Source organism: Sinocyclocheilus rhinocerous, unplaced genomic scaffold (genome assembly GCF_001515625.1).
Source record: "Sinocyclocheilus rhinocerous isolate Xijiao unplaced genomic scaffold, SAMN03320098_v1.1 scaffold55, whole genome shotgun sequence".
In the NCBI taxonomy this organism is placed as follows: Eukaryota; Metazoa; Chordata; class Actinopteri; order Cypriniformes; family Cyprinidae; genus Sinocyclocheilus; species Sinocyclocheilus rhinocerous.
This window is the reverse complement of record NW_015647461.1, coordinates 1190050-1216593: the sequence shown is the minus strand read 5'-3', so window position 1 is coordinate 1216593 and position 26544 is coordinate 1190050. Positions and strand designations below refer to the sequence as shown.

General features: G+C 36.6%; 1 protein-coding gene and 1 pseudogene across 1 annotated transcript; both read left to right on the top strand.

Moving 5' to 3' along the window:
* The first annotated feature begins 12854 nt into the window (after positions 1 to 12854).
* LOC107709174 (retinal rod rhodopsin-sensitive cGMP 3',5'-cyclic phosphodiesterase subunit delta-like) lies at positions 12855 to 18910 on the top strand. The gene is made up of 4 exons (XM_016513586.1): positions 12855 to 13101; positions 17208 to 17296; positions 17494 to 17619; positions 18858 to 18910. The coding sequence occupies exons 1-4, from the start codon at positions 13052 to 13054 to the stop codon at positions 18908 to 18910; spliced, it is 318 nt and encodes a 105-aa protein (XP_016369072.1). The 5' UTR covers positions 12855 to 13051.
* A 1701-nt stretch (positions 18911 to 20611) lies between these two features.
* Positions 20612 to 25407, top strand: LOC107709184 (prohibitin-2-like; annotated as a pseudogene).
* Positions 25408 to 26544: the final 1137 nt, after the last annotated feature.

Here is a 26544-nt window from a genome sequence, read left to right as displayed (position 1 = left end):
GAACGTGGTTTGGCGCAGCTCGTCAGTGAACAACGGCTCTGTGTAGTTAATGCTGCTCACTGTGAAAGCACGCAGGTGATGGAGATTTACCGCTGATTACAGAACCAGCTTTACTGATAAGATGCGCGTTAAATATCGCATGCGATTTATCGTGCAGTCCTACTCCATATATATGTAACGCATGTGAAACATTCAGAAACGGATTGCATTATCCCATTCAGACCTGTGCTGAGAAGATTTGTAGCCTTCCAGTGTGGTTCTACATGCTTGTATGATTCCGTGCTATTGCTATGGCGATAAAGACAAAGGTTGCTGTTATGATTAATTTCTGTATGACACTATCAAAAGGATTTAATGATAACAATGGCATCGTGAATTAAGGGATAATTCTTATATCTTTTTAGAAAAATCTTTTCTTGTGTTGACCACAAATAGAATTTTTTTTTTTATAGTATGTTGGTAATTAAACAGTTTTGGTTCCCAATGATTTCTATCAAAAGACAGAGACATTTCTCATCTTTCATCTTTAGTCACACAGGTCTGGAACGACATGTTGATATTGTTGAAGTGGGTTTTAAATTACATTAAAACCCCTAATCTCAAATACCTTGTGTAGTGAAAACCTACTCTAAAAATGGGTTAAAACAACCCAATTTAGGTTGTTTTTATCCCAGTGGCTGGGTAAATATAGGACAGAACACATGCTAGGCTAAACTGACCCAGCAAGTTGGGTTGTTTATTTAACCCAGTATAATGGGTTTGTTTCATCAATTCATTTAGACAGCATATAGCTTTTTTTATATTTCACACATAAATTAGTACTTATAGGTTAAGTTAATTCTCTAAATCTTTGTAAAATACATGACACACAACCACTAGTTTACAAATCCTTTACGTTCGAGGAGTAGAGTTATTTTATATTATTTTTATTTAATAAAGCACATTTTTAACGCGTATACAATATTGCATACATTTAAACTCGTTTAACTATTTACTCGTATAACATTTACGAGCAAAAATCAACCGGTCTCTGTTACACCGTTTCCGCCGTAACGGTGCTGGATCTCGTGCCGGAGCTGGGCTCGTGTTCGCCGGGGGAACTGCGAATCTCAGACCGCCACCCCGTGTTTCACTCATAGCCGAAAGGTACTGTGATTGACTCCATAACCTGCCCATGAATAAACAGTGCACAGCTCTAAGAACACTTTTTAACGCCCAATGCAATTAGATTCAGCATTTTAGGAATAAAATTAGTTATGTTATGCAGTCCATCAGATCAGACGTTTCCAGCACACGAAAAGACAGTCAGATGCAACACTCGTTGAGGTGACTGACATCGCGTCCTTGTACTTGTGTTCCAAAAAATAAAGCGTTACAGCACAGTTACGATTAAATAAAACCAACGTATAACCTGTATTTTACCGAAGAAATTCACAAATTCGACTACTCTCTCCTGAAGAGAATGGAAAAATCCCGCGTCCACTAACGCAACGGCTGGGTAAATCCACGGGTGAGGGTGGGGGAAGGGTGCTGACTCTGCCACTGGATAACACAAAAACTACCCAACACTGAAAGAAATTAAGAATATACAGCCCAGCTTTTTTTTTGTGCAATGCAACAATTCAGTAAACCCAATCAAATTTGATTTGTCCAATTAATTTCTTGCATCTAGCTAGCAGCAATGCACCTTTGTATGCTAAATATGCTAACTTTATTTACTATATGCAACATTTGCAACAGAAACTCTGTTTTTGAAAAAGACATGAAATTAATGTTGTGGCCAAATGTTTGTGTTACATTAACTGAGCAAGAAGCAAACACAATTTGGTGTGTGTGTGTGTGACTGTGATGTATTAACAATCATTAAAACCCACCAACTTCCTCTTCATTCTTTGCCCATTATAGACAGATACTCATTTTCACAGAGGCTTTTCAGTGACCTTTATCAAAGCTATTGCTGAGAGTCTGAAGACATATGTTAAATACAGCAGCTCTCGAAGCTCAGTCCTGACTCTGCTGACCTTTTAATAAGAATGTGTTTGAAAACCCTCCAGCACTCATTTCTAGATGGCCTGTTCACCCATATTTGACAATAGCTTTGACTAGGAAATACTGTCCTTGTTCGTATGGATGATTTGATCCTTAAAATAACCTCATATTAACCCAGATGTGAGGTTGTCTGGCAAACAGCGCTCTGTGTTCCTAGGCTGTCAAAGTAATGTTCAGAGCCATACCTCTCATTCACTGCTGATAAATTACCATGCCTGCGTTTGAAGTATAAAGGCATCAAAAGCAATCTGGGTGATTAAATTGCAAGGCTTAGAGGATGCGAAACACACACAAACAAAAACGTCTGAATGCTGAGGATGTGATCCAGAGCTATATCTGTAATTCACACCAGCACCATGCATCTGTTTCTGTTATTTCCCACCAGGATCGGATACAGGCCCGGCAGCTGGCTGGAATTTGAACATAAAACAAACATTAGGTGGATTTTTTGCTGATAAAGCAGATTTTCAGATGCTTTTTCTCATCCAACCCTTCCACAGAAATTGTAGGTGCACACAGCCATTAAGAATGCTATTTGCATTAGTGGTTTCCTTATGGAAAAATCTTGCATTATGATAAAACTATGAATGTTGGCATATTTTCATTGTACAACAATGAAATGTGTTCACATTATTTATTTATACTCTAGTCATATTCTCTCATACAGAAATGTGTTTCCATTTTGACAACTTCATGGAGGCCTATTAAGACTCCTCTCTATTAGAACATAGAAGCAGATGCTAAATGTGGATGACTGGGTTCTTTGGGTTTTTAAAGCCATCCCCTTTGTGTAACAAAACATACAGACTAATTATTACTGCAACATAATGATATTAAAGCTTATAATTTTCAGACTTAAAATTCTAACACTAGCTCAACCTGGAGCATTCATGAATTCAAACTGTTCTGACTCAGTATACTTTTTCTTTTCTAAATGGTCTGCATAACAATTTCCTGTAATCAAACACTCTTAAATGCCATAGATTTTCTTTGAAAATTTCTGACTGTAACAGCATCTACAGTCTATTTTTTTTTATCTGTCTGTCACTTTTAAAGGCTTTTAAAACTTGAAGGCAAAGCTTGACACACTGTTATTGCTATGGGTGCACTGATATTAATAATTTGACCGATATGTAGAAGCTCGTTTTTTGGCCAATAAAAGGCTCATATTACAGTTTTTCTAAATTGCTTTAGCTCATTTTTCTTAGCATTCTTAACATTCTGTAGACTGTAAGTCTTGTTTTATGGGACATCACATCTCTTATGGTATGACGTTTTAGTGCCACATAAAAAAAAAAATAACTAAGATTTCGAGATTAAAGTAGTAATGTTTTGAAAATAAAGTCAAAATTACGAGAATAAAGTTGAAATATTTCAAGAATAAAGTCGAAATTACAAGAATAAAGTCAAAATATTTTGAGAAGAAAGTCAAAGTATTTTGAGAAGAAAGTCAAAATTACGAGAATAAAGTCTAAATATTTAGAGAATAAAGTCAAAAAGTTTCGAGAATAAAGTCTAAATGTTTTCAGAATAAAGTCAAAATTACGAGAATTCAATTGTAGCAATTAAAGTTATAATGAGAGTATACTTGCAAATGGCTCGGATTAGGAGCACCGGGAGAAGTTGTCAGGCCACCGGAATTGAGTTGAATGAATATGGGATTATTAGCAAAAATCATACCAACTGTCGCAGGGAGTATGCTTGGAAATTTTTTTTACGTCTTTTGTAGTGAAATTTGTAGTGAGTCAGCCACCCAATAATTTGTACTTTTGGTACTTTTAATATAAAACAAAGTGTCATCTTTCAAAATCTGTCAGTTCCCTTTCAGTCAGTTACGTTCGACGTTACGTCAGTCGTGACTGACGAATTGGGATCTCGCCCGAGAGCCCAATCACCTTCGAGTGTTAACTAAACAAGCCAATGACAGTTGGCGTGCGTGTTTCGCCACGCGCTCCCCCGCCCCGCAGCGCGGGTATAAAAGGAGAGCGCGTGCAAACGCACATCAGCTTTTCGCTTCGGAGCCGAGCCTTCTACTAGGACGAATCTCCGCGAGTGTCTGCAAGGAAAACAGCCTAGCGTTGGTGTTACGGCGCGTCAGCGGGGGTTGCCATTAGTGGAACCTGTTCGTCGATTGGTGCTCTTCCCGCCGGGAAGACCCCCGTAGATGCCCGATCGCAGTCGTGCTTTCTTTCCTGCAGGATGGGTTGGAGCGAAGGCTGTCTCCCTCCACCCTTAAAGTGTATGTTGCCGCCATTGCCGCGCATCACGAGGCAGTAGACGGTAAGTCTTTGGGGAAGCACGACTTGGTCATCAGGTTTCTCAGAGGGGCAATGAGGTTAAATCCTCCGCGCCCTCACCTGTTACCCTCTTGGGATCTCCCCTCGGTCCTGACGGCCTTGAAGGAGGAGCCCTTCGAGCCTCTGCAGTCGGTAGAGCTTAAGTTTCTGTCATTGAAGACAGTGCTCCTCACCGCATTGGCCTCGGTCAAGAGGGTAGGGGACCTGCAGGCATTTTCGGTCGATGATTCGTGCCTAGAATTCGGAACAGGTAGCTCTCACGTTGTCCTGAGACACCGGCCTGGATATGTGCCCAAAGTTCCCACCACGCCTTTAGGGATCAGGTGGTGAACTTGCAATGGCTGCCCCGGGAGGAAGCAGACCCAGCCATCGCTCTGCTCTGTCCCGTTCGCGCTCTGCGCATTTACGTGGACCGTACGCGGAGCTTCAGGACCTCAGACCAGCTCTTTGTCTGCTTCGGAGGACAGCAGAAGGGAAAGGCTGTCTCCAAACAAAGACTTGCCCACTGGTTAGTGGAGGCTATAGTCTTAGCTTACCAGGCCCAACGGTTACCGGAGGGTGAGAACATTTAAAGCAGAAAAACACTACTTTGGATTTAGACAAAACACATGTATACAGGCTTAAAAGTGCAATAGATATTTTTTTATATATACATATCTTTTCACTCTTTTCAAGATTTACTCCTAAACAAACCTTACTGTACTTTTAACAAGTTTCTTTAAAATTTTACACACTCAAATAAGATGAAGACTCTAGTCATATAAGTGGGGTCTCCCCTCATGGTGGCAGCTATCTTGAGATCACATGACCTGCTGACTAACTACTTACTTAATTTCGCCCTTATTATTTGTAGGGTTGGGTATCGAGAACTGGTTCTACTTTAGAACCGGTTCCAAAATGACAAGAACCGTGGATTTGATAAGACACACACATTTTGACTCCGCTTATCAATTTGTCTGTGCACTTTAATATGATTTTAAACCATTCAAGTGCAAGAAGACGCGAAATAGTTTTCTGTACTGCACACACATCCAAAGCATGTGCACTGATAAAAGCCGCCTCTCATATAGTGCGCAAACACTGAGTTCAGTTTTCTTTTGCATCTTTTTCACTTAAACTGACAAATACACACGCAATTATGTCAAAATATCCTTGTGAACAGAGAGTTTTGTTTTACGTTTTACGTAAACAGTTTAGAAAAAACGCACATGTAACAGAATATTGGCTCTGTGCATTAGGTCTTAAAGTGACAGCAGCCTAATAATACCGCTACTGTCTGTCATTAATGTTAATTAAAGAACAAAAGATAAAGAAATATCGTCTAGGTTACTTGTGTAACCCTCGTTCCCTGAAGGAGGGAACGGAGACGTTACGTTCCGTCGCCACAGTTGCTGTACCACCGCTGTACGGCCGGGGCACGTAGTCTCGGCTCCTCAGCGAAAAACTGATGTGCGTTTGCACGCGCTCTCCTTTTATACCCGCGCTGCGGGGCGGGGTGCGCGTGGCGAAACACGCACGCCAACTGTCATTGGCTTGTTTAGTTAACACTCGAAGGTGATTGGGCTCTCGGGCGAGATCCCAATTCGTCAGTCACGACTGACGTAACGTCTCCGTTCCCTCCTTCAGGGAACGAGGGTTACACAAGTAACCGAGAAGTTTTATAGCGAAATTCAAACAATGTTGAGAATGTACAATGTGTTTTTCAAACTCTTCAATGTGGCGTGACAGATCCCTGTATTCATGTGAATCAATTCATTAAATTATACTGTTTTATTTTTTTTAAATTCCACTACTCCGCAAAAAAATGTCTGTGGGGACCAACTTTCTGGGGCTCCAACTTATTGTCTTTTCTGAGGTATATAACATTAAGTGACTATTCACAAGCTGTTTATTCACGGTATAATACAGTAAATGATTGGAAATAGGCCATATTTCACCTCTTCAAATGCATTCATTGTAGCGCACCAGTAGCCTAATCGCAGTAAGCTTTGTGCTTTGTTGCTTTTAATATAACACAGCTCAGCTTTCAAATTCTGTCAGTTTTATCACGAAATACAAATTATAAATGTGTTTTTCCTCTTTATTTCAAGTTATAGCATGATATAAATGTGAAGGCACATCAAAAGGCATGGAAAAAAACAGCCTAATTTAATGAAATGTCTAATTGTAATCGTAAAGATGATTGATTCACATGATGCTTAAACTGAGGCGAATACAGCAATCTGTCAAGCCACATTAAAGAGCTTGAAAAACACATTAAGACATATTGTTTGTATTTTGCTATAAAACTGACAGAATTTAAAAGCTGAGACTTTGGATTTTCTCCCAGTGTTCCCAATTAGGGCCATTTGAATGCGCAATAGGCTATACTCTCAAAATATAATAACTTTAATTCTCGTAATTTTGACGTTATTCTTGTAATTTCGACTTTATTCTCGAAATATTTCGACTTTATTCTATATTTAGTCAAAATATTTCAAGAATAAAGTCAAAATTACGAGAATAAAGTCAAAATACTTTGAGAATTAAGTCGAAATATTTCGAGAATAAAGTTGACATATTTCGACTTAATTCTCAAAGTATTTCGACTTTATTCTCGTAATATTTTGACTTTATTCTCTGTATTTCGACTTCATTCTCAAAGTATTTCGACTTCATTCTCGTAATTTCAACTTTATTCTCGAAATATTTCAACTTTATTCTCGTAATTTCTACTTTATTCTCGAAATATAATGACTTTAATCTTAGATTTTTTTTACAGCACTAAAACGCCATTGTACTATTGCATGTCAACAAAATGTAATGTATGTACACACAAATTGTTACTCATCCAAACCATTTATTTCATGATTCAAAACCTATAGTTTTTCACCATGGCAGTCAACCCTGTAAATATTTGTTATATATAATTTTTGTTTTAGTTTTTGTTGATAGTTTCTGTCAGTTGTGTCTCTCTTAATGCTGTTTTGTAAAAGTTTTTCTTTGAAATACTTAACTATTGTAACAATGTGTTACATATAAACAAAACATTCCATGTCACAGATATTAATGGAATATATACGTCTGACAGATTTTGATAGTCGAAAGGATCATTTTGCATGTGATGGCTCACACAATTAAATAATGTTTAGAAGCCGTGAAGAGTATGACAGTTTCACTGAGAATCAACTCATCAGTTTTGATCAGCAAACCTCTTTTGCACACACACGTGTTTTAAAAAAATTCATTCAAGAATTGAGCCGAAGCAATTGGGAAAAACTGTAATATTTTTGTATCTTTGTAAAGAAAAACGGTGAATTTAGGCAGCACAGTTTGCTTGAGAGCTCAATGTCACTGTAATGCTCAGTTAACATTGAACTAATAATTTCTTTCCATTTGCAGAGTCAGGACTAATATACCAGCTAATGTTGTCTGAGCGACTGGAAACAAGACAATAATTATAACTGTAACACTGGATGGGACTTGCATGGGGAAAGAGGACAAAAATAGTTCTGATGAAAAATCAATGTGCCTGTTTTGATGAAAAAGCTTTCGGTTCTGATTAGGAACAGTTAGCTGCCTGACAAATGGGGGTTTTATCAATTTTACTGTTATCACAGTGGACAGATCTAAATGTAAATCAGCAAATAACATTTCAGAGTTTCACAGATCAGATGCAATGCTCCATACTTGCAAATGTCCTGATGATAAAGTGGTAAAATACGATATGCTGAATGTGTGGATATGTCTGAAAGCTTTAATAGTTTCTCTGTTTCAGAGAAGTCTCTGTGGACACTAATCTATCTTCTGTTTTAGTCTATAGCTGCATGCAATATGATTGGTCTTTGCTGCTCGATAACTCCAGGTAACGAGCTGTCTAATAGAGAAGTCACAGTCTGCTTATCTTCCAGCTGCAACACTCTCTTTTAATGAGCTTTACCTAATTTCCTGCCTTTTTTATGCGCTCTCCCATTTAGCCACTGCAAGCCCTTTTCACACACTCTATTTCCTGTTCAGCTCCATTTCCAGTCAACATTAGAGCTAATTCTAGTATAATTTCTCCCTGGAAGAGAGAAGTTTAAAGGATAATGGATAATTTGGTCATTTTGTCGGCGATAACTAACCCAAATCGATATAATAAGTTGTGTGCTAAAGATACATACAGGAAAAACTTTGAATTGTTGATGTGCACCTGGACCTTCTGCTCAGGATTCTGAGAGTCACAATGGACTCACACTGGCCGTGCGAGAGCTGTTATACAGCTCAAGCATTCCCTCATACAGTATATGAATAGTCTTTATTCTCCATTCACTCAAAAAGAAAATGATTTCATGGGGTGAACAGCAAAAAGGCACACGTGTGGCCAAAAGCACTGAGTGCAATCGACTGGCTGATTTCTCATTAAAATCTCCATATTTCTTTGGTGTTTATCTGAAAGCCAGTCATGGCAGTCAAAGAGTAGAACAGTTATGTTTAACTAGATTTTGCTAGGGGCTTCGGGTGGTTGCTAAGGTGTTTTATGTGAGGGCATTGCTTGGCAGTTGCTGAGGTTTTCTGAGTGGTTGCTAGGATGTTTTTTGTGGTTGTGAGGGCATTACTAGGCATTTTCTAGGGTCTTCTGTGTTATTAGGGTGGATGGATGTTTATTAGGGTGCTCTGGGTGCTTGCTAGGTAGTTGCTAGGGTGTTCAGGTTGGTTTCTATGTAGTTGCTAGGGTGTTCTTTATGGTGGTGATGTCATAGTCGTTTGGTAGTGTGTTCTGGGTTGCTAAGTCATTGTTAAGGTGTTCTGTGTGGTTGTGAGGTCATAGCCATTTGGCTCAGTGTTCTGGGTGGTTGCTAAATGGTTGTTAGGGTGTTCTGTGTGGTTGTGAAGTCATAGTCATTTGACGGGGTGTTAAGTGGTTGTTAGGGTGTTCTGTGCTGTTGTGAGGTCAGTCATTTGGCAGGGTGTTCTGGGTGGTTGCTAAGTGATTGTTAGGGTGTTCTGTGTGGTTGTGAAGTCATAGTCATTTGACGGGGTGTTAAGTGGTTATTAGGGTGTTCTGTGTGGTTGTAAGGGTGTAACCATTTGGCATGGTGTTCTGAGTGGTTACTAAATGGTTGTTTGGGTGTTCTGTGTGGTTGTGAGGTCATAGTCATTTGGTAGTGTGTTCGGGGTGGTTGCTAAGTTGTTAGGGTGTTCTGTGTGGTTGTGAGGGTGTAGACATTTGGCGGGGTGTTCTGGGTGGTTGCTAAGTCATTGTTCGGGTGTTCTGTGTGGTTGTGAGGGCGTAGTTGTTTGGTAGTGTCATTTGGTTCTGTGTTGTTGGGAGGTTATAGTCGTTTGGTAGTGTGTTCTGGCGGTTGCTAAGTGGTTGTTAGGGTGTTCTGTGTGGTTGAGGGGGTGTAGCCGTTTGGCAGGGCGTTCTGGGTGGTTGCTAAGTGGTTGCTAGGGTGTTCTGTGTGGCTGTCTATGCTGTTGTTATGTATGATTGCTAGACAGTTGTTGTGATGCAGTTACTAGGTGTTTTGACTGTCGCCGGCCAACGTGTTGTTGGTGTTTTTTCAATGTATGCTTCAGACACGGGTCACGACAAGGCGTTCCCCATAGCGACCCCTAGAGGACGCAGTGTCTCGTTCCCTACTCAGGGAACCATGGTTACATAAGTAACCTGAGACGTTTTCTGTCATTGTAGGCAGATTCTAGGGTGGTTGCCAGGGTGTTGCCATGCTATTACTAGAGTGTTCTAAGTGGTTGCTCAGCAGATGTTAGAGTGTTGCTTGGCGGTTGCTAAGGTGTTGCTTTGTACTTACTCAGGTATTTCTAGTATGTTCTGCGGTGGTTGTTACGATGTTCTGGGCAGTTGCTATAGTGTTCTGGGTGGTTGCTATGGTGTTCTGAATGGTAGCTAGTTTGTTGCTAGGGTGTCCTGGGTGCTTGCTGGATAGTTTCAGAAAGAGAGATAGATTCTCTTCAATCTTGCATGTTTTAAAATAGGCCTATCCCAAAAGCAATTACATTTTTTGATGTGATATGATTGTAAAGAGATTACCACACTAAACAACAGGGTGCAAAATATTGCAGTTTCCTGGGAACTGGTAATGCGATTTTTGTTTTTTGTCGAAATGATTTGAACAGCTGCAGCTCTGACATCATAAAACAGCATTACATGTGTGAGGCTGGATTCAGCACTGTCTTTTATGTAATGGCCTCACTGCTCTGAACTGTCACGATAACAACCACAAAAGCAACTCTCCGTTCAAAGAACTGGAATAACATAAAACTTTAAAATGAAGCGTATTTATTGAAAACAGCAGATGATGAAATTTACTGAATGTAATTCTTAAAAGAGTATTGCTTAAAAATAGATCAGTTAGTTCATGTAAATATGTAGTAGCTAAAACATGCCTTGCTTATTTTATATAAGGTGTATAGAGGTTGAAAGAGTGCTTAAGAAAATAGAGAGGTACTATGGGGTATATACGTCAGTAGGCCTGTCTTAATTTTTGTGAGCATTTTCATCATACCACCTTTGATATGAGACCTAATCATGCATTAAAGATGAGGTGAAAGGTGTAATTATTAACTGAACAGCTCAAGTCTAAGTTTGTCTCCTCTCTGGAAGAGTAATTTGAAGTGATGAGTTTGTGGCGTAGAGGATCTCTGCTCCTGTCTTTCATATGACATCATTCTCCATCACTGAGTCAACTGACACTGACCAGAACAACATTTGACACTTGACAGAATTTGAGTAACAGTACATTTAGCTCAATGTAAAGCTCAGTTGCTTGAAAAATAATAAAAATGTGAAAGTGTATTCTCTGGCATAATGTCTCCTTGGAAGAGATTTCCTGTTTTTTAACCTATTAATCAGGAACTTTATAGTGTTTGTGTAATATTTACGCCAGTTTGCAAGTCTAAGAACATGCACAGATCTCCTGTTTTAAATGCAGTGTACAGTGCTATTTGTGGTTGAGCAGTCTGACTGAAAGATGCAATGTCAAATTTAGTATTTGTAAGGGAAAAATGAAATCCATGCACAAGTATATTTCAAGTTGCTGGGAGAGGCAGAGACAGCAATTTATGTAATAGATTGCATGGGATTTTGCAGACCACTGCAGAGACATAAAATTTACTGTTAATATAAGGGCTTTCTCCTCCCAGTTTCTCATCCTTTCACTCTTGGCTGTGATATCTCTGAAATAGCAGAGCTGTGGTTGAAGTATGATATATCTCCATTGTAATATGCTGTAGAATATGTAGTTATTTTTTATTTGTTATTTTTTTGTGGTAATGTTAATGAATGATTAAGTGTCCATTAACTTTACTTCTATATTCTGTTACATATATTCATTTATTTATTTTTTGATGGAAAAAGAATTCATGAATTTAAAGTACCCTCTGCTCTACTCTGCACTACACTGAAGCACGCTGTTTACATTAGGATGAGCCTTTCTATTATAAAACATTATTATAATACATGTTATTAATGTGTTAATAATTTGAAAAATATAGCCTAACTTTTAGAAAATATAAATTTTATTTTGTTATTTTTAAATCTATCGTAAAGTATAAAATGGAGTACAAACAAAGTTTTTTTTTTTTTTTTTTCAGTGCATACTACTACTATGTGTAAGCTAAAATCATGTATTCATTTCAAATACATGTAATGAGTGGAATGAATAGGTGAAATTAATTAATGTCTTGAAAAGTTGGAGGTCAAGGCTCTGCAAAAGTGGTTATTTTCTTTGCTTGTATTATCGCACCATCCCCTGGCCACACTCTGCCATTACAGGTCCTCTCTGCATGAAATTAAACAATAAAATAAAATAAATAATAAAATATATTGTTTATAATAAAAACATTGATCTTAATATAGGCTAAATTTTGTTCTTGTAGTGTAGTGCTGAGTAGAGCAGAGACATGTGGAGAACTCTATACAGATCTCTGTGGTTTTTACATGACTGCTCTTCAGTCACAAGGACAGCATTTTGAGACTAGTTCATAAATTGCACAAATATAGCCATCATTATTCCCTGTGCTGGTTTTTGCTTAGCCGCAGGGCTTCTTTTAGACACATAATTTGCAGACACAGAGCTTTCATTATATAGTAAACTGCTAAACTGCTTTTATAGACTACATGAGTCTTTTTGTCTGAACTAACTTACTTGTCATGTTTGTTAACTACAATTCGTGACATCAAAATATTTTACATAAAAAAGAGAACAATCTGCACGTACACTGGCATCGTTTAAAGCCCACTGTCCATAAATAGACCGCTATTCATCTGAAATGTATTTATATGTTATCCCCTGAAGCGCCTTATTGATTCCATAGCAAATTATGTACAGATAACTTTTTGTCTCACACGCGCTTACGTTTTGCTGCGCTCGAAGGACGTTTGAGGGGTTGCCATCGGTGACGCGTCCCTACGCAACCAAACCCCGCCCTGGTTCTTGCATCTCCGCTACGATTGGCGCATTTAATCCAGGCCTTCGAAAACTCGCAAGATGATTGGTCGAACCAGCTATCAGTCTCCCACAAAAAGCTATTTACGGTAGGTTGTGAGCGGATCAAGTGTATCCGTTCAGGTTAAAGCTGGATGTCACTGTAACTAAAAGCTTTTTCGAAGTGGATTTTATGTAATTAACAAACTATTTTGTCCAATATTTATTAGCTATTCCTCGGCGGAACGTTTTTATTCGTCTCGTTTCATCTGCTGAAGCTGAAGATCCAGGAAAAAGATGTCTTCGGATGAAGACAGAGCGAAGGAGATTATGAAGGGGTTTAAACTGTATCCTTAACTGATGATGGGACAGATTAGCCTGTTAGCTACAAGCCTCAAACTCACACAACTTTGCATTATAGCTAGCTATGTTTATTCAGGTGTAAATCTGGATTGGTAATTCATTTATCGGTTAGGATTAGTATTATTGATGCTGTAAGAGATGCTGGTTACAGTTAGCAGGACAAACTGGGAGGTGAACTATTTTCATATTATGCTATGCTTTCTTAGTTATGTTCGATACTAGATTTCAGTTTCAACAATATCCATCTATAAATAGAAATGCCTTTTATTTTAACAAACAAACTGGCTATATTTGTGATGTCAGACTGTCAGTCGGCTGATTCTGGATGTATTAACACTTTTAAACGTCCAGTTGAGTTTTTAAACGGCTTATGATTTCATCCTGTAAAGTTTTTAGTCGGTATATATGAGCAGTTTGTTTGTTAGTGTGTGAATGAATAGATGGTGTAATTTCTCTAATCCAGATTACGTCTGTTATTCTATAAATTGTATAAATATGCTTGTTTTTGTTAATATGCATACCTAGTTACTGGCATATGTATTGAAATTTACTATTGGAGTTAATTATATTGAAGAAAGTCATTTCAAAGCAGTCTGGTAGTGCTTATAAGATTATAGGCACTTCCAGGTAAAATTCCCACTAAGTTTGACATTTATTTGAGCATATCAGCATCAGTAACTAACTGGGGGATGTTGTTCTTTCCTTCAGATGAAAGTTTGGTTAATGTTCACATGGGCTTCAGGATACTATGAGACTGACAGGCACCTGATTCTTGGGATCAGGTGCATTAGACAGGAGAAATCTCCTCACACAGTTTGTGCCTGCCATCACGATTACATAACATTTGCTAGTGTTTCTATAATAGGCTCTGTAAATCTGACAAGAATAATCACACTAGCACCAGAACATTCTGATGGGGTGAAAATGGTCATGTCTGGAACATTTAGACTGCCCTGTCAGTCCTGATGTACACTGTTTTCCAAATATTTCTTCAAGTAGACATGGGTCTACCCTGTGTGACCTTCTCTGGGAAAGCAAGGGTTTGTCTTACAGGCTGGTAATTCTTAAATCCTTGATTTGAAAGGACAGAGATTTGCTGCCTTATGCTCCTCACATCCAACTCTGTGCTGCTTTGTGGCAAAGCTGTGGAAAATGATTAAAACTTATGCAAATGTTTATCTTTCAGTGAAAGGTTTGTGGACGATAGTGTTGATCGTCTGTAAGGAAATGTTTTGGATTTACACTATTGTTCAAAAGTTTGGGGTCATGACATTTTTTAAAATAAATGTACACTTCTATTCAGCAAAGCTACAAATTACAAACATTGTAATACAAATTACAAAGCAAAGTATTACATTTCTCAAAAGTGAAAGAATGTTACAAAAGAACACTTGAACTTTTTAAACGTTCTATTTATCAAAAAGTCCTGAAGAAATGCATTTCAGTTTCTGCAAAAGTATTACGCAGCACAGCTGTTTTCAACATTGATAATAATAAGAAATGTTTCTTTAACACCAAATCAGCATATTAGGATGATTTCTGAAGGATCATGTGACACTGAAGACTGGAATAATGGCTGCTCAAAATTCAAATGTTCAAATAAATGCAGCCTTGTTGAACATAAGAGATGTCTTTCTAAAACAAAAAAAAATCTTACCAACCCCTAACTTGAATGGTAGTGTATGTTAGAGTGTCTGGATAAAACATTCAGGTATCATTTTATATAGAATATTAAAACTGTATGCTGCAGTTGTTCATAGTAAACTGGAGAATGGGCTGGTATGCCATAGATGTCACTACCTATTTAGAAACATCTTTTTATGCATAATGTCTATTATTGCATTGGCCCTGAACATCATTTTAGAGCAGAGCTTTTTTTTCTTTTTTTTTAACCAAATATGTGTCATCTTAGTAGCACAGCTCTTTGTAGCAGCGTGAATCTGGTACAATGTAGTTACGCAGCACAGACCAATTTTCAAAGGCTATTTTATGCAATTTTATTTCCAGGCTTCATTATATTTGCCCTGTGTAGTTCTTTACCCCAGTGTGCCCCAGAGGTGACTACTGTGTGCAAAGCACCATCCCCTTGAGTGGCTACAAAAGAACAATGTGTTAAATAATGGAAAAGACTTGTATTATGTGCCAAATTATGTATTTAGATATTTTAAAGGTGTGTGGATTTTGTGTGCTTTCAAGGCTAGTTTTATGTTCCCCAGTTTTATGTACACAGTACTGTGTGTATTTTTGCTAAAGCTTTAGAACTAACATAGCCTTCACTGCCATAATTTTTAATAAGGCAAAATGTGATGCGTTTGATGTACTGATTTTTTTTTTTTTTACTATACACAGTTAGCCCTTTTGCATCAGTATCAACAGACTGGAAATGGCAACAATAGATGACTTAATAAAAATGAACGTGGCTTCCATGAAAGCATTGGCGCCGAAGGGACTAATTACCTCGACATTGACAGTGTTTGTGAGTAAAAGGGTCTCTCCCCTGCGACTCTCTCAGTGTGCTCAGCAGGTGAGATCCCACAGACATCTGTCACCAATAGTCTCAAATGCAGTCGCCTGGTTCATCAGATACAGAGCCTGGCACTTTAAGGGAGTAGTTATTCATTTTTAGTGACTTCAGCTGTTAGCATGTAAATTCAAGGTGAAATATATCACAGGATATATAGCACATAAAATTAATTGGAAATACGAGAATCTCTTAACCTTTCATAAAGTTAGAGTTTGCCAAATTGATGTTTAAGCACATTCATATGAGTGTGTAACATCTAAAATGTAATTGTTGTTTTTTGCAGTCTATACATTGTGCATGAATATATTGGATCTATTCAGTAAAGGTCATTTTGAGAATGAATCCTGGCTCATGCTTCTGGTTATTTGAGTCTCAGGATTCATTTCAAGAATTTTAATGCCTCAGAATTGTTCAGTATAAATTTGAGTCTCCATAAGAATGAGTAGAACCAAATAATTATTATTAATAATAATAAGTAATAATTTAAAAATAATACTTTTTATAAATATATATATATATACATATATATAATATTATTATTATTATTATTATTATTAGAACTGTCAAACGATTAATCGCATCCAAAATAAAAGTTTTTTATTATTATTATTATTATTATTATTATTTACTTTTTAATGAAGGATTTTTATGATGAGCCCTTTTTATTCCAACAGGAACAATTTAGGGATTTGCATTTGTTAAGAAGCATTTATGTGTCGCTATTAATGCTTGAGAGATAGATTAGGATTAGTGATACATGTAGCACACTTATGCAGCCCTGACTGAGTTCTCACGGGGTTGGTAACTACGGCCTGTGCTATGCACCTGTAATGACACATGCTGCCTTGTGTGAGTGTGCTTTACTAGCCTGAAAGACTCATACAGGTGGTCTGAAGATGAAGAGGTCAGATGTCATTGACACAAAGTAAAGGACATTGTCACAATCCATTGTTTAGCTGACAGATCAGACTGTTTTTGGACTTCAAGTGTGGTCTGTTTCAGTTAGCCCTGCTGGGCTTGTTTGCGTTTGACATTTATGACTAATTGCTGCTAAATGTAGTGATTAGATGCTCTTGAATTTAGACATAATTTCAGGGAATATTTAACTCATCATGCCCTTTGAGAGTTACTCACTTTTCTCTGTGGAACACAAAAAACAAGCAAGATATTAAAGTGTGTTCCTAACACAAATCTATTATGTGCTTCAGAAGAGTTGGAATATAGTGCAAGTGTCTTATGGACTGCTTTTATATAGCTTTTTGTTCTTTTTGGAGTTTGATGGCTATTGAACATTCTTCTAAACATCTCTTTTGATGAAAAAAAGTCATACAAGTTTAAAATGACATGAGGTAAAAGATAACACAATCTTCATGTTTATGTGAACTGTTACTTGTGGCCCAATGAGCCTGACACAAAACTCCAGTTATTCATTTGGAGAAGTTTTATCTACCGTTGACATCATGCAAATTTATCTTCTTGTCAAATGCCATTTTTTAGAAAGTTGGCCCTGATATCAGGAGACATTTTCATTGTTAGTCTGTTCAGCATGCCTTAACGTGTCTTCAGAAACTGGATGAATCTTAGAGATGCAGAGACAGGGAAGGTTCTCTGGCAGGGAACTGAAGACCTCTCTCTTCCTGGGGTAGAACATGAAGGTTTGTGGTTCTCGGCATTACCTTGCATTAAAGATTTAAACTATTGACTCGATTGAGCTATGCCAATTCTTCTCTTATGTCCACTACTTCACTGCTCTTTTTAGTGATGTCAGTGAGAGGTCAAGATCAGTTTTCAGTTCTGAATTTGGTACAGAATGGGCCATGTCTGGTAACTAACATATGATTTTGTTTTCCAGCTCGGGTTCCTAAGAAGATCCTGAAATGTAAAGCTGTCTCCAGAGAGCTGAATTTCTCTTCAGCAGAAAAACTGGAAAAATTCCGACTGGAACAAAAAGTTTTCTTTAAAGGCCAGTGCCTAGAAGGTTGTTCTAATTCTTTCTTGCACATTGCACTTTAGTGATAAGGAATAGCAGTGATGATAGTAGCATAAAATTAGAGCTCTCTTTTGTAAAGTGGCTGGTTCTGAAATATCATAAGGGTCAATTTTTTAAAACTGAGTTTTATACACCATCTGAAAGCTTAATAAATAAGCTTTCCATTGATGTATGGTTTGTTAGGATAGGACAATATTTGAAAATCTGGAATTTGAGGGTGCAAAAAAATCAAAATACTGAGAAAATCGCCTTTAAAGTTGTCCAAATGAAGTTCTTAGCAATGCATATCAATAATCAAACATTAAGTTTTGATATATTTATGGTAGGAAATTTACTAAATATTTTCATGGAACATGATCTTTACTAAATATCATAATGATTTTTGGCATAAAAGAATAATCGATAATTTTGACCCATACAATGTTTTTTTGGCTATTGCTAAAAATATACCCCAGCGACTTAAGACTGGTTTTGTGGTCCAGGGTCACAAATGATCTAACACAGAGATGTCTTCTCAAGTAAGGAGCTCCATGACTTTAATCATTGTCCATTGATAAAAAAGGACATAATCCTTTTTAACAGTGTCACCACTGAAATCAAAGAATGTAAAAAAGAAAAAACTTTATTAAAAAAACACCACCTTTATTTCCTTTAGTAAATTTGGACAAAAACATACTGCATACTAACCATACGTTCTCATCTTTGCTACAGAGGTTTTAAACATACATAAACATAAACATTCTAACTAAACACTGCTAAAATGTGTCATATATAAACTGCTAAACATGTGATCATGATATTGCATTAATGTGACCTTCATATCATAGTCATTGTTTAGTTAGATTTAGATTTAATGCAGTCCAAATCACAGGTACATGTAACTTGTGAAACATTTAAACATGTACTTGTACTATTCTTAATATTCTTGAATAACCTGAACAGTATAATTTAAATGCAATGTTCTAAGATTGCTTTCAATAAACCATTTATTACACATTCACCACTAATTCACAACAGTTGGCCATTTACATTTTGATATATGCTTGCCTTCATGGTTTTGTGGAATTAGACTGATATTATATAAAATATAAATTTCCAGACTTTTCAGGTTACTTTATCTGTGTAATGTGAAAACCTTTTGCAATTTGACTTGAATTGAAAAGATTTTTGAAAGCCTGACTGTGAAAACAAAGTACTTACACATGTACCTTGTCTTTTTTTTTCAGAGTGGTTTTTTGAGTTTGGCTTTGCACAAAGCACTACAAGTGCGTCGATATGAACACTCGTTTAAGTGGCCTACACACTGGGAAATTTGACTGCATATCACATTTTTTTAATTATCGATAGTAGCTGATCAATCTCGGGGGTTGGGCTGGGTCCGCTAGGCTTACTTGTCTCCGTGCTCGTGCTGGAGCTGGTTCACTTACGTCGGTGCTCGTGCTGGGGCTGGTGTTGGATGCCTATTTTGGGAAGTTTTTGCTAGGATGGGAATTTAAAAAAATCTGAAATTTGCTTTTGCGCCATTATCTCCTTGTATTAAAGTTAATCTTGTTCGCATTCTGTATAGTTCATGTCTAATACCACACGCCAGCGTCACGTGTTCATAAGGATTAGGCTAATCATCCCATATAGAAAACATCACAAGTAAAATTAATCATGTTTATAAAGATAAACATGGGTTTATTATAGCCCACTTACAATTTACATTTCAGAGATCATTACAAATAAATTATTAAATGCTAAAACTGAATAAATTTAAATGAACAAACTTGGCGTTGCATTTGCAACCATGTGAAAACGGGATGCTGCAGCCCCCTCAGCACCCCTACTTCCCGTGTCCCTGTATTAGATATTAGTAAAAGTTGCTCATGGATTAATCACACATTAAATTTCGTCTCTTGCAGTGGTAATGTTGTTATAGAGACCAAGTTTTATGATGACGATCTTCATGTCAGCACATCCCGGGTACGACTCTTCTATGTCTGAGACATGATGATTGATTAGTTCTCTGTGGATCCTGACAAACCCATCATGCTTTATATGAATTTGACCTGAGGAAACCTTGGAGTATCTGCTCCAGTGTTATGCCGAACCTTTTCATTTTTTTTTTTTTTTTTTTTTTTTTTTTTTTTTACTGTCACTCCAGAGCATGGACCCATCACTACAAGTCTGAATAGCCAGAGGAGACACTCTACATACTGAGTATTTCTTCTGAGGCGCTGTGACAACAGCATTAAAGGGAACATTTCAGTAAAACCCAGTTTCAAGACAAATGGTCACACCAGTTTTATGGCAGATAAGGACTTGTACATAAGAGCTATCATGCTCATGACAACCTGGTTGTGTAAATTACCTGTTTGTATATTTTTCTTCTTCTCCTTCTTAAATTCAATCCTGCGATGTACACTGCTTCCTTATCAGCTGTTTTTAAAAGGTTTGCTCCCAGTCTGTGTGGTTATTCATGGTCTCATTGTTTTTTTCTTTGTTTTTTTTTTAGTTAAACTGTAAGATAGGCTGTGTTTTAAAATAAATGATATAATTATGGATTAAAATATTCATATTAATACTTTCTCTGGCATTTCTCCATAAGTCATTCTCGGCAGAATGAGTGATCTTATAATGAATGTTTTTGTGGCCAATTTTAATGTCACACATTGCATGTCCGTGAACATGACATAAAATAAGTAGAAAATAAGAACAAATCAAAAACAGTTCAGATGTTTTAAAACAGTTTGTGCATTTTGATTTTTACATTAATCGCATAGAATTAATTAGAGAACAAATCTTTATCCATTTAAAATATCTTAATGGCTGTCATTTGGGCCTAGTTACATCAAATTTGTTTTAAATGAAATATATAGTCTTGGATATGACCTAGCATATAATTGCTTTATAAAAATTAGCCGTTCTCTATGTAGTAATGTCCGAAACGTGTATATAACCAAGAGTACTACATTACCCAGAATTCCATCCGGTTTGAGCGGAAGTTGTTCATGACAACCTTGGGTGGGTAGCTCTTGCAAGTATGGCGAATAAAGAGCCTAACGTGAGTATACTATCTTATTTCTTAATAAATTTTATTTATAACATGATAATTTTATAAATGCTCAGTAATGAAAGGGGCAGCTTTTTATACACTGTCACATTCAGCTTGGCAACAGAAATCGTAAGAGAAAGAGAGTGTTACATACAGTAACGTTACATGATCAGTAACCCTGATCTGCTCATACACTAAAGCACATTTTAAGAGTAAACGTGCTGTCAGAGCCCTTCACAGAGATCTAAACTAAAATTAGACTTATTAATAGGGATTTAAATATTAATAGTTTCTGAATAACAGCTTCTGACTTTGAATACCTGTACTGAAGTCCTGACTCCTGATACCGGCTGCTCTAAAAGCCTCTTCGGCCTTTGACGTTAATATCACCTGTAACAACTAGGTAGTTATTACACACTAGATGCATACTAGGTAGTTGGTGTAGACTCACAATCAATTTTAATATTTTCATGCAAAGTTTCCTCATTTGTTTATCACAGTTCCTGTGCTTCCATGAGCTGAATCAGAATGTCAGCTAATAAAGTCATTTGCCAGACAATGGTTATTAATATTAACACTTTAATAAAGCAACGTTAAATAGAAAACTGGAAAATTCTAGACATGATTAATTATACCCATTAAGTATCAAATGATGGCGCTGTCGTAACATTTAACCCTTTTGGTAAGACCCTGTGAAGATTTTACTATTGATATAACGTTAATATTTTCAATGTAATTTCCACTGAAAATGATTATTATTATTTTGTAATCTAGAGGTTGCTGCAGAACCTAATGGATCTCGCCGGACGCATGTCCTCTGGTTCAAAGGGTGCTGGACTTGGTCTGAAGTTATTAATTGGAGCAGGTGCACTTGCTTATGGAGTCAAAGAGGCCACATATACAGGTAATTCAGTATTACAATAGTGTAAAGTATTACATAAAAAAGGTATTAGAAATAGAGCTCAGATGTCTAGAGCAGATTTATGCACTACTATTCTAAAGTTTGTGATCAAGATTTTGTTTTTTAAAGAAATTACTTTAATTCAGCAAGGATGCATTAAATTGATCAAAAGTAAAATATCTATTTTAAATAAATGCTGTTCTTTTGAACTTTCTATTGATCAAAAAATCCTGAAAAAAGGTTATATATATATATATATATATATACATACAGTTGTGCTCATAAGTTTACATACCCCTTGCAGAATATGCAAATATGTTAATAATTTTAACAAAATAAGAGAGCTCATGAAAATTGCATGTTATTTTTTATTTAGTACTGTCCTGAATAACATATTTCACATATCAGATGTTTATATATACTCCACTAGAAAAAATAATAACTGAATTTATAAAAATGACCCCGTTCAAAAGTTTACACACCCTTGAATCTTAATACTTTGTGTCATTTCCTGGATGATCCACGACTGTTTTTCTGTTTTGTGATAGTTGTTCATGAGTCCTGCGTTGGTCCTGAGCAGTTCAACTGCCTGCTGTTCTTCAGAAAAATCCCCCAGCTCCTGCACATTCTTTGGTTTTCCAGCATCTTCTGCGTATTTGAACTTTTTCCAAAAGTTCATGTATGATTTTGAGATCCATCTTTTCACACTGAGGACAACAGAGGGACTCAAATGCAACTATTACAGAAAGTTCAAACGCTCACTGATGCTCCAGAAGGAAAACCCATGCATTAAGAGCCGGGGGGTGAAAACATTTTGAATTTCAAGATCAGGGTAAATTTAACTTATTTTGTCTTCTGAGAAACATGTAACTATCTTCTGTATCCTCTGAAGGAGAGTACTAAATGAAAAAATACGATATTTAGGCAAAATAAGAAAAATGTACACATCTCCATTCTGTTCAAAAGTTTTCACCCCCTGGCTCTTAATGCATGGTTTTTCCTTGCAAAACTGTTTTTTTTTTTACCTTAATAATAATAAATTGGCATATTAGAATAATTTCTGAAGGACTGTGTGACACTGAAGACTGGTGTAATGGCTGCTAAAATAATCTTTGTTTTTACAGGAATGAATAAAAAAATCTATTAATATAGGAAACATTTTAAATTGTAATAATGTTTCACAATATTACTGTTTTTACAGTATTTTTGACCAAGTAAATGTAGCCTTGATGGGTATAAGAGACTTTTTGGACAAAATATTTTTGAACGTTAAACTTTTGAAATTAATATAATAAATTTAGAGGACTGGTAATGCCATCACTCACACGAATTGTCTTGTTTCTAGTGGAGGGTGGTCAGCGTGCAGTTGTCTTTAATAGAATTGGAGGGATGCAGATGGATACAGTCCTCTCTGAGGGTCTCCACTTCAGGTAATTGTTTTTAATGACTTGTTGAACAGTTTTCTATACTTGTTCTCTTTGAAAGCAAACCAAATTTTTTATCTCACCATAATAAAAAAGGAAAGCTGTAGCTTTAAAAAGTCTAAAAAATAACAACATTGTTCTTATAGGATACCATGGTTTCAATATCCAATCATATATGATATCAGAGCGAAACCAAGAAAAATATAATCTTTAACAGGAAGCAAAGGTAAATTTAAAATTTCTTATTTCATTGTCATAGTCATGCTTTTTTTTACTTTCATTTCAACAGTCATAATTCGTTCACCTATTATTTAAATGTGGCTACCAAATCTGTAAGTCTTTAAGTTGTTATTTCTTACATGAATATGTAATGTTGTTAGTAAGTTGTGGTCAGACCTGCAGATGGTGAACATCGCATTGCGTGTGCTGTCACGACCGGTGGCTTCCAACCTTCCTGTCATGTACCAGCATCCGGGGAAGGACTACGATGAGCGTGTGCTGCCGTCCATTGTAAATGAAGTTCTGAAGAGTGTGGTCGCCAAATTTAACGCATCCCAACTAATTACACAAAGAGCCCAGGTTAGTATTTTCTCACAATCTGTTACTCAGTTTTGAAAGACTTTCACATATTCTAGATATGAGCAGTCCATATTCAAAAGAAGGCAAATCTCCAAATTCCAGTCTAAAAATGATTATATTCTTTACTATCTTCTCCACTGATTTCATGCAGGTCTCTCTGCTCATCCGACGGGAGCTCTTTGAACGCGCTAAGGACTTCAACATTATTCTCGACGACGTGGCCATCACAGAGTTGAGCTTCAGCAAGGAGTACACAGCAGCTGTGGAGGCCAAACAAGTTGGTAGGTAAAATTAGGCTCTTGTGTGCTGTAGCACAATATATGTGGGCATAATTACTGTAATAAAAAGTGTTTATGGTCTTCCAGCCCAGCAGGAGGCGCAAAGAGCTCAGTTCTTTGTGGAGAAAGCAAAACAAGAACAGAGGCAGAAAATCATCCAAGCTGAAGGAGAGGCCCAGGCAGCCAAAATGGTTTGAGCTTCTTACCTAAAAATACTTACTTTTGCCAAACACTCACAAGTCCAAATGTCATGGGTATTTTAAAAATGTTATTTTTAATGTTCTTATTTTGTTTACTATATCACATTGTATTTACTGTTGTTATAATTATAATTATTATATTAGAATAGTATTATATAATGTAAATATTATTCATGTGAGAAAATTTTATAATATGAGAATAATTTTCTCTATAAATATGTGAACTTTAGTTTGATCTGGTCTAATTCACAGTTAGGGGAGGCCGTCACAAAGAACCCGGGATACCTTAAACTCAGAAGAATCAGAGCAGCGCAGAACATCGCCAAAACGGTACGATGTTGTTATTCACTTGATTTCATTTATTCCGAATTGTGAATGATTTTTCCTGATGTAAACCGTACGCTTTGGAAAAAGGTGTGTTGTAAATATTTGATGTTCACTAGCAGTTCTGCCAAAGTTCAGCCGGTCTTAGATGGCATTTTTTTGGCTTAACATTTATTCAATTCCTTTTGGAAAAAGCTGAATGTTTCCTTTCTCAAAGCCCTGACCAGATGAAGGTTGTTTTCCAGGTGGCGGCTTCACAGAACAGGGTTTACCTGAGCGCAGATAGTTTGGTTCTGAATCTACAGGACGACTCTTTTAACAAGTAAGAACTGTATGCCTCCTCAAAAAGAAAAAGTGCATTTTTGTGATTTCTTAATTACATTGGGTAAAAATATAGTTGATGTTGACAAAATCTTCTTTTATTGCAGATTGTCTCTCGGAAAGAAGTAACCCATTCAGAAGCCACTCTCATTCCAGTTGTCAGAGGTTATATTACAAGTAACCGTATGTGTGTCCTTTTGAGATGGCATTTTCTGATTGAGTCACAAATGAATATGTCAGTCCGGGGAAGACTCATTAAATATCTAATGGTGTAGTCCTGGCTCGTCAATTAAATTTGACTCCACAATTTGCTGGTTATCAAGCAGTTTTGTGTTCATCTTCAGCACAATGAATGAAGGCAACAGTGTACTGTACCAGATCAGATCATTCTTTTCGACGGTGATTGTTGTAACAGGAAACGTGTCTTTAAATGATACATTAGATGAGCTCAAGGTTGGTTGAGAAAAAATAAATCCATCCATTTTCTTAGGAATGATTTATGTCTTTGTATAAATGTATACAATATGTGACTCGAAATGACAGCCAATAAAAACGTTGCTATTTCCAATCAGTTGAAGTTCATAAAGGCTTCATGTTGGACAATTGCCTTGTGTTTGAATTAACCTGGAATATATTTTAATCCTAAAAATGTGTTTTCAGTTGTAAGTATGAAACTTTTTTTGGTATTAAACTGGCCTGCCGCATAAAAGCATCACTCCACCACCTGGTTCTGGTTACTTTAGCAGTCTAATCCTGCTCAGTCTACATCTCTGCTTAACCTCTGAACTGCCTCTTTCCTCCCCCAAAACTCAGTAAAGTAGAGTGGGGCTTGTTTGGTTCTCCGATTGGCTCTTGTGTATTTGCATTCTTTGAAAGGCACCAGTGAACAGATGCTGAGCCTTTGTCAGACTGCATAGCCAAATACATGTTACTGTTTTAATAAGGAAAAGTTACATAATAAATTCTTGCTTAATCTCTTAGGAAGTTTCTTCTACAAATAGATAAATATGGTTGTCTTGCTCTAAGTTTATTGGCCATGTAGCCGATTAATCAGGCTGATGTTTGGCTCTCAGCATTGACTATTAACTCTGACTTCTTGGCTGTTTACTTTAGGTGTCCACTTCCCTCATTTCAGTTCCAAATTTTACAAATACCCTTGTCAACTGAAAAGGCACACTTTTAAAAATAATGAAATAAATATTTTGCAAAGTGTTCATTTAACTTCAGCATAATGTTTAATGCAGTATGTGCAGCAGTTTAATGCAATCTTATTCTTGTCATGCTTGCTTGCATTGGCACAGTGTACAAAGTCAAGAGTTTTTTAGATGTAATTTTTGTTTTTCTTCACAATTGTTGGATTAAAAACAGCTGAAATATGCAAAGTCTTAAGTCTTTTTAAGTAGTTCATCTAAATCACTGTTGAAATTCAAAACAACTTTATATTCAAATATAGATCTACAAATACATAAATTATACACATATTTAAAAATATAGAATTGAAATAATAAAGCTAAGATTAATATATTCAATTTGGCTTAAAAGAAATAGCTTAGCTTGTTAAGCTTAGCATAGGCACAGTTTTCAATAGGTAATATCAAAAAGGAATAAAGACAAAAACAACATATATGCAGTCATTCAGTGGTCAGATGGGACTTGTGTGTACGATGATTATATATTACATAAAGTACCTAAAAGTAAGGTTCCATGTGTTGTTCAGAGGGTCTGTATGATTTCTCCAGAAGAATATAATATAGAACTGGGTGGTGCATTGGGTGGATATACATACAAGTGTGAAACATTTGTAGGCCAAGGCTGTGCACAACATCCAAGACACTAGGACAGATTTGAG